This window comes from Corvus hawaiiensis, chromosome 3, assembly GCF_020740725.1.
Source record: "Corvus hawaiiensis isolate bCorHaw1 chromosome 3, bCorHaw1.pri.cur, whole genome shotgun sequence".
Classification (NCBI taxonomy): Eukaryota; Metazoa; Chordata; class Aves; order Passeriformes; family Corvidae; genus Corvus; species Corvus hawaiiensis.
In genome coordinates, this window is record NC_063215.1 from 47,500,957 (window position 1) to 47,521,737 (window position 20,781).

General features: G+C 38.0%; 1 protein-coding gene across 5 annotated transcripts in view; it reads right to left on the bottom strand.

Annotated features, from left to right (window-relative positions):
* Positions 1-1,178: 1,178 nt before the first annotated feature.
* WASF1 (WASP family member 1) overlaps positions 1,179-20,781 on the bottom strand; it is an 89,751-nt gene continuing 70,148 nt past the window's right edge. For 4 of the 5 annotated variants that reach the window (XM_048298642.1, XM_048298640.1, XM_048298641.1 and 1 more), the window contains 7 exons: positions 18,970-19,104; positions 9,724-9,877; positions 8,908-9,025; positions 7,945-8,117; positions 5,747-5,926; positions 3,767-4,404; positions 1,179-2,088 (listed from right to left, as the gene is read on the bottom strand). In XM_048298642.1, the coding sequence (XP_048154599.1) occupies positions 1,931-2,088; positions 3,767-4,404; positions 5,747-5,926; positions 7,945-8,117; positions 8,908-9,025; positions 9,724-9,877; positions 18,970-19,104 (1,556 nt within the window). In that variant the 3' untranslated portion in view covers positions 1,179-1,930. The remainder of the gene's footprint in view (positions 2,089-3,766; positions 4,405-5,746; positions 5,927-7,944; positions 8,118-8,907; positions 9,026-9,723; positions 9,878-18,969; positions 19,105-20,781) is intronic. The other variant, XM_048298643.1, reaches the window with a different exon arrangement.

Here is a 20,781-nt window from a genome sequence, read left to right on the forward strand (position 1 = left end):
AAGCTCTTCTTCCAGCTGTCTGGAGTGCAGATCTGGGTCCCTGGTCAAAGGGGAGCTGCAGCTGCATACAATGCACTTTGCTTAAAGATCTCAAATCTTTACAGCTGAATATATAGGATCTCTTACATTTAGTTACTGGGTGAGTTACTTAGGTTTGCTGAGTTAGGATTACTGAGATCCAAGGAAACAGTATCAAATATTCATGCAGCAGTGCCTCTGACATCCTTTCTTTACCATTACAATGAGGGATTAAGAAGGACATGCACTTTGGAAGCTGGCTGAGAACAGCAGAACAAACCAGATGGTGATATACTGTGAAGAAACTATCAAAGAGAGCAGTGCACAGAGATCTGCAGCCGTAGTTACAAGGATGTAGATTCACAAATTGTGACAATAATTTTTCTTCCGCAAAACCAACAGAGGCATTACTGTTGAAGTTGAAAAAGTCTTGAGTACAGTAGGCCATGTGCAAAATTACAGTGGAGGCTGAGATGGTCACAGTGGAGTTGGAAGGGTTGCTGTACACTATTCCTACCCCAGCCTGTACCTTGGGAGTTTTGCCCAGCTGCAAGACAAGGCTAACAACCACGTCCCTGCAAACTGGTCCATAACACACAGAACATTTAATGTTCCCCCTTCAGAAATCTCATTCTGACTTTCAAGACTTATTTCCCTCTACTATACAATCCTTTCTTCCAGGAATGAGATCACAGGGTAAGAGAGCTCTTGCACTCTCTCTCATGCTTCCCTTCTCAACAGGCTTTTGACTTGAAGGAGTTGTTCCAGGGAAGAGAAACACAAAAACTGTGCAAAACATGCACTATGCTGCTAGACAGCACTTAAAAAGTCATCTCTCATCAACCATGATTTTAACTGCAGCTTCTCCTCAAGACACACTGATGGTAAAGTGGTTTTTTTTTTAAAAAAAACAAAACAACCCTAAAGCCAATTAGCCACAAGCTCCCAATTCTGTGTTTGTATTTTTTTTTAAACTAAGGTCACGATAAGATTTCAGCTGGTTTTTTTTTTCTCAGTAGATACGCATATAGATATCATTTAATGATAGTTTCTCGTTAGATCAGGTACAGAATATTTACCACAGATTAAATACTTGAAATCCAAGGATCTCTCAGATATACCAGTGAAAAGCAGGCTTCATTGAAAAAGCAACACCCAGGAACATTTAAAATGAACCATTTATTAAATCAAACTGTTATTTTAACAGTTACATAAGTTACACAGCATGTTTAAGTCAAAAGATTTCACAAGGAAAAAAAAAACTTTAAACTTCTATTATGCAGGCAAAAATAGTACCACACAATATGTACCTGGGAGGGAAGAAGGGAAGGGGAATCTCTAAACATTCAAATAAGGCCATAATTATTTAAAAACAACAATAAAACAATAATAACCCCCCCGAAGATCCATTTGCTTTTCAGTGTGTTCAGTGCTGCTAACTATATGTACTTTTAGTGTACAGGTGTAATCGAGGCAGTGATATTTTGACAGCTAGGTTTAATGTTTTAAAACACTATCAGAAGTAGAATAAGGCTCATTAGTACATACAGCTGCCCTTGGAATGTCAATCTCAGTTGCCTTCATCAACTTAAAATTCACAAAGTGCACAGTTAAGATATGCCAAAAAATTGAAACTGCTACTCTACCAACAGCTGCCCATGCTTAATACTTAGTGGTCTATTGGAACAAAGTATGTTCTTTCAAAAGAGATGTGTAAGAAAAGCCACTGTAAAACATTTAGTTTTGAAGATGCACTAGGAGCTCTTTGTAAACTGAAAAGTAGAAAAACATGGATTAATTATGTTAAGAAAAGAATACAAAAAACACTAGAAATGACCATCAAACTTTCAAAGAACAAGCACCACAATGGACATTAGCATTCGATTTTGCAGTGTACAGCAATGTAATAATTTTACTCTAGCCAATCTACTTCATCAAATTCTGAATCATCTTCTGAATCACTGTATTCCACAGCAATGCGACGGGACAGGATAGTGGCAACATCATTCTCAATGCGCTCGTGTTTAGCTTCTTGTTCCCGCTGCTCTTCAACTTTGCGGAGCTGAATACCTGGAGAACATCAGACCACAAACACGTCACTCTCCTCCTTCCCCACTGTAAATGTATCTAGCCCACGATTCACGAAATGCTTCACAAGCAAAAGTGAAGACACAGGATGCTGTCCTGCTCAGGTAGAAATTTTTTTGTCAAGTTTTTAAAGAGAGGAATGTCAGAACTGCAGTGGCAGACTAGATCATGAGTCCTTCTACTGTAACATCCTGGTTCTAATTTCCCATTAAAAATACATTTTTAGTACCACCGTGAGTGATTAAAAGCCATTTTGCTATTTGCATTTCCAGACATTTTCCATACTCGCTATTCATGATTTTAATGGAAGTTTATAGCTATTTGAGTATCCTAACAAGACAGGACCTCTTGTAACCCTGTTTTTTATCACATAATGATCTGGTTTGGGATAAAGTACTACTTGGAGATCAAATACAAAGGAGAAATAACACATACCAAAGGTATGAAAAAGTTAAATCCAGCAACTTAGTTAAAAACATGACAGAGATTATATATTTTGGTTTTATACTCACGGTATCCCAGACCAACACAGACTAAGAATGACCTACATCTTGTACTTAATATTCTTCGCTGTCAGCTGACAGGCAACCCAAGCACAGGACGTTAGGTAGAGTTTAAGCTGTGGTAACTCGAGCCTTTGTTTCTTGGGCATGACTTGGTCAAAAGTGTTTTCAGCAATCACCTAGATTATACCAGCAGGCTCTACTTCCTTATTTGTGCTGACATTCTCTATGCATGTTCATGCACCTCTCTTGTACTCAACTCTTGTCAACATTTCTTTAGACTCAATGATGTTATCAATTCATGTGCACGTAGATGTGCAAAAATATTTTGAATTATTGCTATAGCCTATCTGCTGATATTACAGTACCATACAAACTCTGTGCTGTGCTGCTGTGCAGGGGAAGAGTAGAAGAACGTAGGACTTGAAACATTTGAGAGAGCTTCACTACTGAAAGATACCCCACCGTCAAACAGCAGCGTGCACAGCGCAGGGGGGATTTTCCTGGCCATGGGCACAATAAGCTGAAAGGTACAGCTTGCACACAGCTCCTTGTGAGATCATCAGGAGAACACTGTCCTGCAGCTCTGCCCTTCCCTTGCACTCTGCCATGGGCACCTTGCAATGCAAAGGGTGCTCCACTACTGCACTGAGATGTGCCCAGATCAGGTACTTTACAGCTTGAAGTCTTCAGCAATGATTTCTGGACGTCACTTATATCTTGTTGTAATACAGTGAGAGATGATCAAAATACCAATGCCAATTGATCTGTTTTGCTTTTATCTAATAGTCTGTGAAAACCGATGTTTTTGTTTTCTACACAATCTGTAGATTATCAGAAATAGCTACATTTGCAGGTAAATAGAAGTGGAAAGATAATCTCCACAGATCATCTACAAACACATGTACTTTCTTCTGTAATCTAACTTCCACAGAGAACCAGTTTTGCCATCCAAACTAAACACCTGATAAGTGCAATTACAAATTGAAAAAAACCTACTTGGCAATGCATACACTGTAGAGGATAGAAAACAGAAGCAGACTTAAGATGCATTCCTCTAACTTCTTACACATGTGAAATATTCCCTCTCTCAAAGGTCACGTGTGTTTAGCAGGTTTCTGAGATTATTCTTTTTGCTGCTTAATAGCCAATGTTACCTTTCCGTATTGCTTCCAGCAGAACGCTTCTAGCATCACTGATGACAGGAAGAGTTGAAGGATGGCGTTTGGGCTCCGGAGCAGGAATCACTTGGGATGGTGGAGATGGAGGCATTATGGGTGCATGAGGGCCGGGGACAATGGTTGTGGGAGGAGGGTGCAGAACAGGAGCAGGGTGAGAAAGGTTTGCAACTGTGACAGGGGAGGAGGGTCGAATGCCAGGAGGTGGCAGGGGAGGAGGTGGGGGTGGTGGAGGAAGTCCCTGTACTTCAGCTTGTGGAGGAACTGGGTGAACAGGTACAGCTTCGCACACCTGGGCGGCTCTAGTGACAGGGGGAGAGGGTTGTGCTAGGGGAGGAGCAACTGGAGGTGGAGCTGGATGAAGAACTCCAGGAGCTATCTGGAGAGGAGCTGGTGGAGGTGGCACAGCTGGGGCCTGCAGAGCAGCTGTGGGAGGGGGTGGTGGGGGTGGGACTGGGGGTGGAGGGGTGGAAGTCATTGCAGCTCTTAATGATGAAGTCGACAAAGCAGACGGAAGAGGTGGTGGTGGTGGTGGAGGAGGAGTGGGGCTCACAAACACTGGTGTTCTGCCTGTTGCTGGTGACTGAGGACGATTTTCTACCAAGCCAGGAGTAGAACTGCAATATCCAATAACAGAACAAAGTTATTAGAGCTAGAGAGTGGAAAAAATAGTAATAGATTCACTTCTGCAACTTAAGAACATTGAAACCTGGGCATTAAAATCATTATGTACTATGATGATTTCAGGGTGTTTGTTCACACCTCATAAACAAGGAAATCTAATTTTCAGTATGGAGCATGGATCAGGTTTCCAATTTTTCTGCTCAAATTCAGCTACTAACCAAATTTATGTTCTTATACAATGTACCTGCATCTTTATCAAAGGCTTCCTATACTAGTATAATTCTTCCCTGTTGTCCCTAAGTAAATCCAAATTATTTTTCTGAAGTAAGGGAACTAGCAGTTGATTAGCTGCTTTGATTCACAGAACTTTAAAACCAAAACAAAACAATGCAAACAATGAGGGCAAGTTAATTTGAAACACGTATTTCAGGTGTGATGACAAAATGAGTGAGACTAATATCAAAGGTCATCAATACTATGTACAGAGAGGTTTAGTTATATGCTAGATACTCATTATAGGGCAATGAATAGGTGAATTGAAGAAAATAAGAGAGAAGAGTAAACTTATTTTCCTGAAAGACCACTAGAGGATTTCTTTAGCTGTTGTGGAAAATTAATCTAAAGAGTTAGGCATTTTTGCGTATGATCCCCTAAGCAGTAAAAAAATCACTCTTTTCGAGAGACTAACATCTTGCTGATGTAACAACCCCATCCGAATTAACTGTCCTCTACTCTAAGTTGTATATACCAAACCATAAAGGAAAACTTTTGGTATAAAAAAATAGGGGAGTGACAACAAAATTTTCACCTCTAGAAAACATTCTATGTATGTATCCACTTCTGAAAACGTACAAAGAAATAGAAAATAAAAACATTTGGGAGAGGGAAGCACTTGCAATTTAGCAAATGCGATGAATACGTAGTTTTGACAACTGTCTTACTGTGATAAATTCTTCCTTTCATGTGGGCTGAAACACAGCTCAGTTGTACTAATTTCCAAAACTCCAAAGCTACATCCTGAAATTCCAACATATTTCAGAGAAACATTTTCCATACAGTTATTTGTCTTGCCATTTAACTCAGAAGGCAGCATGATTGCAGTATTAATGGCAAGGTGAGGTGGGTCTCCACCAGAGCACTCTACGGGATTTAGATGCCTGCCTTCCTGACCAGTTCCTGGCAGCCCTGTTCCTGCAGGCACGCTGGGGCTTTAGGCTGCCACAGCCCCTGGGATGCCTGTACTGCCTGGGCAGCATGGAAATAATGCTAACAGCTATTGGTGGGGGGGTAGCAAACCACCCCAACAGATCTGCACGTGGCTTTTCTGGCTCGTACCTAACACAGGGAGGCACAGGTTTCACTTCGGCGGCTCCGTGCATCGGAGGCGGCGGCGGCGGCTCATGGGGCCTGACCAGCACGCGCTCCTCGGCTCTGTTCAGGAGCTCAGACATCTGGCTATAGGGTAATGCAGAGAGGGAATACGATCCATCGATGTGGTCCACGTATGCTTGAGATCTGTAGAAAAACAGGGAAAAAAGATCCAACTTCGCCTTTAGTAGGAGTAAGTATTAGTGCCCTCAGCTACTGTTCTATGCTTCAGTCTGACTTCTGAATACAAGTATCTTCTCTTCACTAGTGCTGCATATTAAACAGTGTGGCTTTTCAGTAATTTATCCCACTTTCCCTGTTATTACTTCTAGCAGCTCAAGGGTTTGATTTTGACAGGTATATCTGATAGTTTCTACAGTATGTGTGTGACCTTAGTGTTTATTAGTCACATTATTTTGAGTTAAGTAAACACAGCAATAAAATCAGAACTACTCTTTTATATCATTCATGAAACATCCATCGATGTTAGAATGGTAGAATTTACAACTGAATAATTTAGCTGAATTTCTGTCAGAGGATCTTTATTCCAATATATACAGAGAACTTGCTACTTTAATAGACAGACACAGGACTCAATAAATATCTATTATTGAGTAGTAGCACTAAATAAAGTTGATTCAACTTACTTGTTCATGACAACTTTAGACACACCTCAAGGACCTGATCAGTTAGTAAATTTTAATTAACTATTCAATACAGATTTTTATTTTTAAAAAACTGTATTAAATTCAGAGCAAAAGTGTTTGTAGAACACTTCCCAACAAGTAAAGCAACACTACATTTCCACATACTGCCACCACTGTAGTATCTAAACCTATTAAATTTGTCAGGGGTGAAAATCTTTGTTTATTCCAAAGCATGGTGCTGTTCTGTATCTGAACAATGTGCTCTGCACATGCAGTGCTCCCAAGCGCTTCAGCATTACTAATAATTGCATTACTAGTACTGAGATAATCAAGGTTTAGGCCAGGGTCCTGGATATAAAAGGATACCTGCAACAAGCACGTCTAAAGCGGAACCCAACGTACAACACAACAAAAAGACAGCAGGAAAGCAGATGTTTCTGCCAATGACTTGATACAGCAGTTTACAGAGGTACTACAAAGCTGTTCCTAGAAAAATGCTAATCACCATAACTTAACTTGTACCCCACTGAGTGAAATGCACTGAGAGCATTTTCACATTCTGAATTGAGCTAAGTTTTCCATAAGCAGGTTTTTCTATTTTTCAGGCAGCAAACACTCTCTCCTACAGCTGTCATAATTACTCACCATCACTACTGAGCTTGTTTGAAGGCCTTACAAAGCTAAACAAAATACTCTCTTATGGTGTGTTTTTGACCACACAAAGACAGGGGGAAAAAATTAACTATTTTTTGGAAAGACAATGAATGCTTTTTAATTAAAAAAAACCCCAACAAAACAAAACACCTAAAACCCACAAACCAAAAATATACCCCCAAATGTCCTAACATTACTTGTCAGCCCTCTTTGCTATCAGATGTTTCTTGGCTGGTTAAATGCACTTGATCTTGCACAAAGACCAGAAGCATAAGCACAGCAGGTCTTTACCGTGTGAAATGCTACTTTTAGCCACCAGCAAACACGTGCTGTGAAATGAGAATTCAACAGCTTGGATTTTGTAATAGGCTATAACCAGAAATGTCAATCAAATCAGGGATTTGTTCAAGAGTAAATAGAAGCTCAGCATTCTCATCTGAGTTCCAAGTGGATGTTCATTCACATCACACACATCATATAGTCTTGGCAGTGTTTGCTTAAGAAAAATCAAGAGGCTGGAATAATAGGGATTTTGTAGGTCAGGACTGGAATGTAGTGGCACACCTGGGTGTGAGCTTGCAGCAGTGACACTACACCTTCATCAAGCTGTAGAGAACAACAACATCCTTAAGGATACAATAAGGATACAATGAGGATACATGCTACCCTTAAAAATAGCAACATAGTAACTACTCCTTCAAGGACACACTAAGTATTTTAAAACTGAGTTTTGATTAAGCTAAATCAGCGATTTCCAGTGCATTTCAAGGGGAGCAGTAGCCTCTTGTCATCGACCATTTCTCATGCGTGTTCACTACGCAGTACAAATACACTCAATAAAGGATAGAAAAAACATAAAGGAACCTTGATTCAAAATGTGAAGCTGGGCCATTAGCAACTTCAATGTGCTTATGTAAGAGGTTAGCATCATCTTCTGCGAGCTCTGGACCTTGGGCTAACTTCTGCCACTCTCTCCGTCTGTCATGAGGCGCCCTTGGCACTTTCTCTGGTTCATGAGGGCGATCTAGATTTTTCTGCTGTAGGAGAGTTGTGCAAACAAAACTGACAGCTGAGACAGTGATTTTAATTAGTTGCATGTAAACATCAGCCACAAAATTATGAAAAACAATCCCATTTCAAATGCAAGAAAAATTTACTTTCAGGCTAAACATAATATGTAAACCAGAAAGACTTGTAAGAGCCAGAAACTTAAGTCTAGTGGATAAGTAGCTGAATAGTACAGAGAAAAGTAGCTGTTTAAGTAGCTTTTTATTCTAAGTCTGAAATCAAATTATGAATCTGACACTCATATTTACTCTCTCTACTATGTACGAAATATACAGAATAATGGTCAAACAAAAAAAGCATTACCTTTTGCAAAAGTGCTTGTTTAATTTTAAGAACATACAAGCCAAGTTTTATATTCCTACTAATTTCTTTCTAGTTTAACTATATCTATTAGAATGTCATTCAAGCTTTTCCACCTGTAAGATTGTCAAAATTTTGTCTTACAAATAAGTGTTCAAGTTAAATTCTTTATTCCTGCTGTATTCCTCCTTTCCAAGTCATTGCTAGAATACTCAAAAATTTTGGCAAATCTGATGTCGGTTACATTAAGACAGCATGAAAGCTTTAGGTCCTTCTATATCATTTAATTACTACTATTATTATTATTTAATTGTTAAAGTTGATGGAACTGAATGAATACAAGTAGTTTTAGTTGAATAAAGATGACTCTGTCAAGTTTGGATTGCTATTAAAGTAGCATATTTGCAAACCCTTTCTAGGAAAAAACAAGGAGAAGCTATATAGAGTTAACATATGTACCTTCTGCTTCCTCTTTTCTTTTCTTTTGTCCTCGGTGTCCTGCAACATTTTTTCCTTCCACAGATCAAAGAAATATGAAGGATTGGTATAGAACTTCAAACCCTCTTTTCCATCATCCCTGAAATACAGTGACACAAACAGGGCATACTATTTGTTTGACAAGACATGAATCCAAACATTAAGACAAAGGAAGGGCATATTAAGGAACACAAGGTATCTCAGACTCTGAAATGTTTTACTGAGGAACATAAAAGAGATGATCATTGACCTCCTGCATCATCAGTTTTTACTGTCTTTCCTGGCATTCAAGGTCCTAATTTTAGAAAGATAACTTTAACACAAGCTCCAGACAAAAAAAGGAGTGTCATAAATCAGAGAACTCCCACTCCAATAACTCCAATCTTGCTGTTAAAACATTGAGCAAATTTGTGTGGCTGCTCATGTTCAGCTACTGATTCAAACTGACTCTGGGACAGCAAACATTTCAATTCATTTCCATTGAAGACCCTTCTTTCTACACACTTACCTGTTTAATTTCTTCACATTCAAGTACATTATATGGTTTAATAAATACAGATAATAAAAATTACTTTTTCCTACCATTTTACACGGAGTTAAAATTTCAGTACAATGGAGTAAAGTTTTAATGCTTATAATGTCTTCTGCTGCTTTTATTCCTCCAGCACCTTCACAGCTTTCTAGTCTGGCTCCTTAAATATTCAAGAGCTACTCAACGTGAGCAAGGTGCCTGGATATATCCTCTCTATTACATAAAATAAGCTAGAAATTGTTCTTGATTAATTTTATTTTACTAACCTGTAAGGGGTGAGAATGTTAAGTGGAGGAGGCTGTTCACAAATGTCGTAAGTTTCTTGCAAAGGAATTGGCAGAGTTTTGCGGTCAAACAGCTGTTGGTCTTGAATTGTGGAACTCCGGAAAGCTTTTCTCATTGTAATGTCCTGCAGTGACACTGAAAGGGAATATTGCCATTTTAAAAACCTCACCAAATAAATTTTATTTGGATTAATCTGGAATTACCTAATGTTGGTTAAAATATAAAGCACCACTGCTTGCATCTTAGGCATTCTACAGCAAATACAGATTCATCTAGCACTATTGCCATGGCAAGATATTGTCAGACTATGTGAAAATCATGTCTGTAATGTTCTAGCACATTATCCTCTATTTAGCTTCACAGGAAATTTTTCTCACCTAGATAGATATCAGAACTCTGTCTGTCCTAAGTAGTTCAACAAATTGCTTACTGTAGCTGTAAAATATCATTCAGTAGTTCAGAAGTACCTAATAACATCTACCAGCTCCACTACACAATCCTTTTGCTACTAAAATCTACTCTCTGTCTTGAGGTATAGATTTTACCTTTATGACACGAGCAAGCCAAACTTTGCATTCCTTGCATGTAGGCAGCAGTTCCACTGAAGGCCCACTGACATGCCAAACCAGCAAATCGCTTAAGCTTATGCTACTGAGATCAATGGGCTTGGATGGGAGGTGATTCTATGTTCCAACACATGAAACTAGTCAAATGCTTTTTAATCTGTTTAATCAACATGAGCCTTCTCTGTCTAATTTAGAGCCACCTTGACTTTTAAGCACAGTAGTTAGGAATAATCAATTACCTTTATGTAAGATCCAAAGGAAAACAATACTACATGAACACAACACATTAAACAGTGATTTCAACTATTTTTACCCACTCCTGGTAAAGCCTCCATATCTTTCTCGATTTCCAAAGAGTTTTTTCTATTTCATTAAAATTTAGATAAAGATTAATGGAAAAGTGACCACAACTGATAAGCTTTGCACTTTTAATTCTGGAAACAGTATACTTATTTAGTCTCATATTTCTCTCCCTCCCTGATCTTCAGTTACTGCACCTGTGAAGTTCAGGTGTCTCTCAAGGCTATCTCTGCAACCAGCATTAGACTTCCATTAGATAAAGCAGCAAATTTTTTCGTTAGTTTGGGCTCTTTTCCTAAAATCACAAGCAATACTGAAACCAGTCTTCAGACATAGTAGCAAAGAGAGTATTCTCAGCACATGCATTTTATCTATAAATAATTATGTTTATTTTATAGAAACAGGTGGATAGTAATGCCCCTTTATGCAAGATGAGAGGACAACTCTACTCGTGTCCCCCTATCACTAGGGCCTTTGGCAACAATTTAAAGAAAAACCTGTTTAAGCTGAAAACTGTATTTTCACTTGGGTTCCTGTAACACGTACAAGTGTACACATACACATGTACATACACCAAGCTGGATTTCTACTGTGTGATCACAAAGGGGTGGAAGGCGGGATTTTTTCCAGAAGGCTTGCAGTTCCTGGAATGTTCTGTCTTCTTACCTAAGCATATTGGCAACATCCTTTGTGAGGCTAAAGATGGGATTTATTTGATTTTCAGCTTGGCTTTTGAAGTTTATTACACTTGGCAAGGTTGTGTTCTCCTGGAGAAGTTTCCTTCTTTTTACCCTTAGGTTCTAATTCATCACAGTGTCTTTTATTCTTTTTAATACCTTTAATTAGCTCCTCAGAAGCCTTTTTAAGTATGTGAATGAAGTATTATAATGTCTGAATGTCAGCTAGGAGTCTCAATTTCTGTAGGTATTTTTGCAGTCATAAATAACCCTATATATTTTGTATCTGTCATGAAGTACAGCTGGCAAAAGTTCAGTTAGAATAACTGAGGTTTACCTCATCTAAAAACTTAAGTCTTAGATCTTTTTATACTTCAGCTGCTTTTCCTTTGGATTGTTGGTTATACAAATAACACCCAATGTTCAGAGTTGCTTGGCAATCCTGCAAGATTTCTGTCTGTCATTTATTTGAGACATTTCCAACAAAAGTAAAACTTAGTATACTTCTCTTTGAACCTGTGTACATTCTGAAGACAATGAACTAAGTCAATTTATTCTAATAAATAAATACAGTACTTTGGTTTAATATTAAAATGCTCACAGAGTATGTGACACCATATTATTGACACTGTTCTATAAACTTATTAGCATTCCATCTCTTCAATGAGCAAACACAGCCAGTCTAATTCATAACTTCCCTTTTCTTGCTTAAAACTCCACTTTTTGTACACATATATAGGGGGATAACACACCTGAGGAAAATCAATCAATCAATCCCCAGCAATAAGTGTAATTGTTTTCTCTCTAAACCTGAGATACACAGCAGAGGTCTTCATGGAAAAACATACACTGTAGAATTTCAAGCAGCATTTCCTATGCTGATATCCAGTAAGAGGCACTCCCTGAAAAGCACACCATTATTCCAAACAACAACATTAGGACTCAGGAAACGAAGGGATGTGGCACACAAAATACAGAGAACCATGCCATGGATATAACTCGCCTACACAGAGGATCAGGTAAATCCCACATCACACAGCCAGCATAATCCTGGGCTGTGCACGGCTTGGCTTACAAAGCCACTTGTTCAGCTTGCCAGCTGGCCAAGAGACAAAAGCCCTGCGTGGTTTACAGCCTCAGCGGGGGGAACACGTGAAAACCTGGCTGGTCCCACAGCCACTTGGCTTTGGCTGATTGACAAACTGGCACAGCAAGGGGACAGGTCAGACAAATTGGATGTATGAATTCAGGTGTGAGAAGAGACGAGTGGCTGAAGGAGGAGTTGGAACAGCTGCAGGCATTTGACTTGATGCTGTTAAATTTATGCTTTCAGTTGCTTAATTCCTAACTAACACCAGAACGTTTTGTATAGCCCAAGATCCTAAATTTTATATAGATATATTTTTCTGAAAGTCCACCAACTACACCACTTGTGTTCACTGCAATTAACAAAAAATGGGGTCTTAAATAATTTCCTTAAATGTTGAGATATTCACAAGTTAATTTGAAGATTTGTTCAACAACCTAAACAAATGCCTGTTTGTCTTTATTGTGTCTGTTGCTTGGATTGTATGAAAAGATGTATTATATTAGCCAATCTAACCCTCTGCACACAACAGTATTTTCCACAGAAGTAAAAATTGTCTGTCAGAAAGCTAAACAGCCAACCTTTCGTACATTTGGTTTTGAAAAAGAGGTGCCAGTCCATTTTTACTTGTAATCAACAACAAACTGGGGGGGGGAAAGGGTATTTAAATTGCCCCTGATGAGATACAATAACTGTGTTTCTTTTGAGGTGAAGTACAAATTAAATAAAAGCACATCTGTAATCTGCATACTAAACAATGTTTTATCTCTTGGCAAGTGTCTCATTAAACTGCAATCCCCAATTTGTATTAAAAGTCAGGTATAGAGCACACCAGTGTACTGACAGAAAGTAGCTACTTTTAACTTTTCAAATACATTAAATACTACATTGTACTTCATCAGAAGAGAAAAAAGTTATTAGATTTATTTTTATTCTTTCACACTCATTCAAATACACAATTTATGATTAAGTTCTAGGCCAAAAAATACCATTCTCCTAAAGACAGTAAATAAATACACCACATATATTCCTTTCAAAAGCTCACTCTCTTAACACTTTCTGCAGAATTTCATCCTGACAACTTTCAAGACTGGAAACTCTTGAATGCCACAACTGTGACCTCCTGTAGAACTAAATGACATGGAGAAATTTTATACAAATCAATGGCCTCAGTTGCCCACAATTCCCTTTTCCTGTTCAAAATCTCACCCAGCAATTTGAAAAGTGCAGAGAGGAAAGAACGACACTCACGAATAAATAACTTAGTCGTAAATTTCCCATTAAAGGTAATTAACTGGTAGGGAGTCGTGCTGTTGAAAATTCTCTTAAGGTAAAGATTTGTGTGACTCAGTTCCTCGAGACACTGCAATTTTAAAGTCTGATTTCTACCTTATTTATATTTGTAATGATTATCCACTTAAACAATTACCAGAATGCACACACGTTAGGTTTCTCAGCCATCAGCATACTCTGACTGTGGGTTTGATAGTTGCTAAGGAGAGAGATTACTTCTGTAGATCAGATATTACTCTCTTTTGGGCTTGTCCCCCACACAAGAAATAGAAATTTTCTGAAAGCTCAAGAACTCTTTGAAATGTATGTACCTTAACTACTATGGGTAAACAAAAAGAAGATGTAAATGTTAGAGCAATCATTTTAAGAGGACTCAGAAGCTGCTTTAAATGAAGCGTGTAGAACCAGGAAGCCCCATTAAGATGTGAATTACCCAAGGGCATCAAGCACTGAATCTGCTGGTGAGTCTCAACAAAACCACCACATTGTTTAGAAAACGGTATTTTGTCCAGATCCCTCTTTTTATACAGAAAATATGCAATATCATGGTCTTACCATGGAACTATTAAGCCTTGGACACACTAATTTAAAACTGATTTACTTACTAAATGACCCATAAATTTAATCAAGGGCCTAAGAAAATTGGAGAAGAAACCTGGAGAGCAGTTGGAGCCCAGCCTACCTGCTCAGAATCTTGAGAGGGAGACACACTCAAATCCAACTTTCTTTAAGTAGAAATGTGCAAGAAAAAGTGACCTACTATATAATTTAACAGCCTTTATTTGCCTTTGAAGGTAAAATTTTTAAAGAATGAAATGACAAAAGAGTTATTCACCGCTTAACATAGTACATGCGGAGACCATAACTCAAATTTTCACGTGCTCTCTGTTCTTAATTTTGATTACATTTATACACTTTTATACTCAGGAAAATCCTCTTCAGAGGCTAGAGACAGCGAGTGGCCCCTTAAACTGGGATTTACTACCCCTTCCTTCTAAGTCTCACAAGGGGCTGACTATCCAGACTTTAAAGTTGACCAAGTTTCCCATTTTCAGAAGTATACAGACCACAATTATCTGTCATGATTTTTACATTTCTCCCCACCAAATGCCACCTTTTTTTCCCCACAGCAAAACATCAAATCTCTTTTTGGCATTAGTTCAGCCAAACTTCTGAACTACTATTGTTTTAATGACAGGGCAATATTTATAGAATGTTTAGAAAAACAATAAGCACATATAATCAAAGCCAGAAGTCCACTGAAACAAATCCACAACACTGTTTGATTCCTTTCCTGAAGTGTGCCAGGCTGCTCACCCACAGCACTTCTGTCATTAGGTTTATTTAAGTTGCTTGTTGTAACAGATATGCTATAGAAATCAAGAATTTGATGCACTGCCTTTGAGATCCTCTCTGGTTTGAGATTTAAATATAATTAGGCAGCACACATTGAAAGATCCACTAAATTAATACCAAAATATTCTGATAAACTTTGAGTTTATGAATTTTCATTCTGCCCTGATGTTATTTATTTCTGAGTGATACAAAACTATTTTCCAATACCTCATGACAGTGTACATCAGCGCTGTACCATGTATCACCATTTCAAAAAAGAACCACATAAGTGCTAAAATGAATATTCTTTTCAAAACTGTCAGATTTCTGTAAGTATGACATTATTCACTTTAGCAGTACTTCACACTTAAAAGGCACAGTTAAATTCACAAAAATGTGATCAATTAAGAAAAATATTATTTTACTTATACAATTTGCATATATATGGACAGTTAGTAATGTTACCTATAAAGTAAATACTGAAGGTAAAAATGGTTGCAGAGAAACTATACTCAGGATTTATTTTCTCACCTATGAGGACACCTTATATTGCAGGGCTAGTGATGCTGTCAACCTTAGTTCAGCATTATAGCAAGAATGTGTTTTCTCAGTCCTAAAAGGACCCCAGATATTATTACTCTTGGATACGTATGGGCTTGTTTCCCATACAATTGAAATAAAGTTGAGTTTACTGATGGAAAGCAGAGGATTTCTTTTTGTCTGCATACAAGTTGGGTATCTTCTGAGGGGAAAAACCCACATGCATATGAAAAGAATAAAGTATTTTTTTTAATCTATTAAAATATGAAATTAATAACACTGAGAAATCAAGAATTTGAAAATGTGTAATAATTCAAACCAAACCAAGTTCATAGCAACTCTTCTATGACAGAAAAATTGTGCACAAGGATTATGGCTCTTAAAGATACAATCTTAACCTTGGCTTTATTCTTTCACAGAGATACTGTAATAATTCAAAATGAGAAAACACACAGACTGTTCAAACAATTTCATTACTCTGACTCTATCAGAAACATCTTGTCAAGTATCTGCATCTTGTTTAGTGAAGCTGACTTGGGCTGTTTTCGTTCATGCCACTTAGCTTTAAATGAATCTTAATTTCTTTCTCTTGTGTAATAGCATGGGCCCAAAGGAACCCATTAAATCTTCTATTACTGCCTCCTGGCAAAGAGCAGATGAGACTCATTTCACAAGTACATCCCATTTTACTCATGCTGTTAGCTGAGTAGAAGTACTGAAAGTTGCTTAATTCTTGAATAGAGGGTTAAAAAAGATAAATTCAAATATTCTCCCCTGCCCTCCCCTTCATGCATTAACATCCTTCAGCATTTCTAGTCCACACTAGGACTAAACTATTTGTGATCAATTTCTAAAGTCAAGCCCAAAACAGTATACTGAAGGAAAAAAGTTTCCCAACCAACTTTTAAGTAATATCAAATGTCTTCCCATCTCCTTTGTCCTCATGTGGTGACTCATTCCAGGCAGATGCTTGTGAATAAGGAGCACTGGGTACAGCTCAGGGACTAGATATTCTTAGGTTAAAAAAAGCAGTCATTTAACAGCTCCTGACACTGAGGACTGCACGTGTTCCTCTGAAGTACTAGCAGCCACTGCTATTCTATGGTGTGAGACACAAATTCAGGGGACCAGGTTCGAGTCACACTGAGCCATGCTGGACTTCATTGGGTAGACCTATTCCCAGCCCTGTTTCCTTTAACTGCAGTGTCTGTACCTTTCTTTAGCTATACAGTTTAGCAAACACTACAGCATGCACAGTTCTGTGAAAATGTGTTGGTATGGCGCATTGGGGACTACACACTACTTAAAAATACTTCTAGCAATTCTCTAATATCAAAGACTTATGGATTTTTGGTCCTGAAACCCAGAGCCAAACTTGTCAAAGGCCTTTTACACAGGGTAATACAATTTTCCATCTTGCTATCCTGTAACATCCCTGGATGCTTTAACTCAATGGCTTAAAATGGTCTCTCCATTTTCTGGAAATGTGAATGATTAACATACTAGATATGATGTATCAACATATATGTCCCTCTGATTTAAACCAAAACTAGGCTGTCAAGAGTAAATGAGGAAATGCCATTAACAGTGGAGTGTTACAGTTCTTACAAGATTACAACTGCTGACAATTTATTATGGTACATGAAAAGGACTTTTTATCATTATCCAATCATAGGAAAAATGCCCTGGTTTGGGCAGGGAGAGATTTCATTTTTTCCTAGTATCTGGTATAGTGCTGCGTTTGGGATTCAGGATGAGAATAATACTGATAACACACTGATGTTTTAGTTGTTGCTGAGCAGTGGTCAAGGACTCTCAGCTTCTAACCCCACCTTATCAGCGAGCAGGATGGGGGGGAAGGGAGGGGCACAAGAACCTGGGAAGAGACACAGCCAGGACAGGTGACCCAAACTGGCCAAAGAGACTTTCCACACCATATGGTGTCATGCTCAGTATATAAACCCAGGGGAAAAGGTGTCTGGGGGATGGGCTGCTGCTCAGGAACTGGCTGGGCATCAGTCAGCAGGTGGTGAGCAACTGCATTGTGCGTCACTTGTTCTGTATATTCTAATATGATTGATGTTTTCCCTTCCTTTTCTGTCCTATTAAACTGTCTTTATCTCAACCCACATATTTTACCTTTTTCCCCCCCCCCCCCCCCCCCAATTATCTCCCTCCTCCCACTGTGGAGCAGGGGTAAGCAAGGGGATGTGCAGTGTTTAACTGCCTGCCAGGTTAAACCACAACAATTGGAAAAAGTGGTGTATGGGTGTGATTTATGCTCAGTTATCAAGAGACTTGGAAAATCCCATTAATGTAAGAATTCCCCTAGGCAAGTCATGATTTTGTGGAAAATCTGCTACTAGCTGTGAACAGCTGTCTTTCAAAACTTGTTCTAAAATTAATATCACGCGAAATACAGAATCAAAACTTCCCTTAGCTTAAATTTGCTACTAGTGAAATTTTGACATCTATAACCAAAGACAGCCTGAAGACCACGCTCCTGGTTTGACACTTCATTTTTTCTGTGTACACAATTACGGTCCCACAATGTAATAATACACAATTATTATATCTAGACATTCAGAACTGAAACAGCTTTCTATAGTTTAAAATTGGATACCACAAGCAATCTGAAGTTATTTTTCATGATGGGATGTTGCTCTACTTTCTAGGTCTTAAGCACATAGTTTAGAACACCCTAAAATGTTTGGGGTTACAAGATTTTTCACAGTTCCACCTGCAACCAACAGATATTGAGGAAAGCAAAAGAGCTTCACGGCATTTACACATTAGGTGGTCAATGTTTCTGTACTCATCACAAAGCCTAGGCACCTTTTAAAATTCCATACAGATTTTGTCTTATGGGCATGAGCTGGTGACTTTTGAGAGCACTTGTTTTCTCAGTGCTAACCAATATTTCTAATACTTAAAGCTATTTAGGAAGAATCCAAGAGGTTATACAGCATCAACAAATGAAGCTATACAACTATAACATCATACAGAAAGTAAGATGGTACAAGTTAAATGCAAAAATCCTACTTGAACAAATGTTTACATTCCATGAGAATTAGTAGAAAGGTTTAAAAAGGTGTACAGACTTATCTCCAAGCGTTCACATAACATTACATAGTATTATTAATATTCCTAATACATAACACTACGGAAGTGACAGATACTCCTGTAGCCATTTTTAAGTAAATTCATTAGTAAGAGTATCATTCAGTAACCACGAAAACGCTGAGTTCAGAAAGCTGCTCAAGGCTACAAAAGAAACCTGTAGCAGAAATAGAAATGGACCTTTCGTATGATGCTTTGCTCTGTGTTCTTATAAATATGATTTAAACTATTAAAGTATTATTTCCATTTCACCTGTCAGTGCTGTCTGAGTGACAAAATAAGAAATCCTCCATGCAGGAGGTAACTTACATTCCTCTTCCTTTGGATCGAGTTGTGTAACACTGACAGATAAGCGATCTACACGTTCTTGTAAGGAGTTGACTCTAAATGAGAAACTGTGTGCTTCATTGAAAAGTTCACCAAATATATCTTCAGCATATTTACCTGAAACATGGGGAAAAAAATAAAATTCAAGCATACCACAAAACAGGCAAATTATTTCTTACTATTTCAATTAAGTAATTCTAAGATGCATGAGTATCACTCGTAACAACCTATACTTACTGAGTCCGTTAAGAATCCTTAAGAAAAGCAAGTCGAAGTTAAATACTTAATATGCAACTTAATTTATCAGAAATTAAATTATTTAATACATTACAGGACAGATATTCAGCTGCTATAAAATTATTTCACTATGCTGATACGCATGGAACTAGACTGCACAGTTTCTTGGATATGTCTAAAAGGACAACTTCCAGCATCTGAAGCTGCTCCTGTCTGAGCAGTAACTTATCTTTAAATTTACCTCAACACTTTTCTCAAAATGAAGCATAGCTTCCACTCCTGCTGTACAGAGGACTTTACAAAAAAGGAAGATCAGATATTCACATCAAGGTGAATTAGAACAAGCCTATTCAAAAATACACACTAAAATAATAAATTCTTCTTCGAAGGATCAAAATTCTAGTAACTGACCCGTTTACACTGAAGTAAAAAAACCCCAACCAACCAACAAAACTCCTTTGTTCTCATCAGTGTACATCATACGTTTTGCACAAAAGAGCAGGGCATTCAAATATTATGAGAAAAGGATCAGTAATGAGTTTTTCTTCTACAGAGTACTCCACATACTGCTTCTAATGCTCTCAAAACTCCATTTGAGTAGTCTGCCAATGTCACTGAAAAAACCCCACCAGACTACCCAGCAAAATGTGTAGCCACACTTCTGAAATACAATGTGATAGCTTTCAAAACCTTTAATGATCCTGTGCATATGTAATTCATGTACTGTTTGTGCTCTTACGTTGGTTTTGGAAGTATAAATCTCATAAATTTCTAACTACCTGCTTTGCACTCAAGTTGTGACAGGTATAAAAGGAAAGAAAGGATAGCTGTGGAAATTCTGCCTTTGGTGAGCAGTACATCTGGAAGTATACATAAAAACGAGGACATTTTTATATAAACACATCAAAAGAACAAAAATTAAATCCCTGCAGGTACTGTGGAAACTACTTAAAGATGCTGTGTAGTATGCACAAGGCCAGCACATACCATTTATTAAGACTTAGGTAACTGCAATAGAAAAGCAGCATGACTATAAACAACGGAATATAAGAGGAAATCAGAAGAAATGTGCAGAATAAGAAAACAGAAGAGGAACAACTAGCAAACTAACAATAAATATTCCTTCAAAGACATGAGGAATAAGAAAGCCTGCCAGGGAGTCTGCAGAGCTGACTGGCAATGAAAATATAAAGGAATACAGAGAAGACAAGACCCCTGTGGACAAGCTAATTTAACACTTTCTACTGGTGTTCAGTGAAGGGAACTGGAGAGACCCTGATGCGAGAACTCACTGTGGGAGGCTCAAAGAAACTGAAGGAACTATATAAAAATTACAAAACTAAATCAACAAAATGATCAGCAAATATTAGGAACAATTGTAAATCTCCTTACACACACTGAAACACACTACAGTAAGGTTCAAAAATTTTTTCATGGAACATCTTGAGAGCTACAGACCCATAAGCCTGACATCCATACAAATTGGTATAGGTCATTATGAAGAACTGAATTAGCAGACATCTGGATGACTCGTGACAGAAGAGGCAACACAGCTTT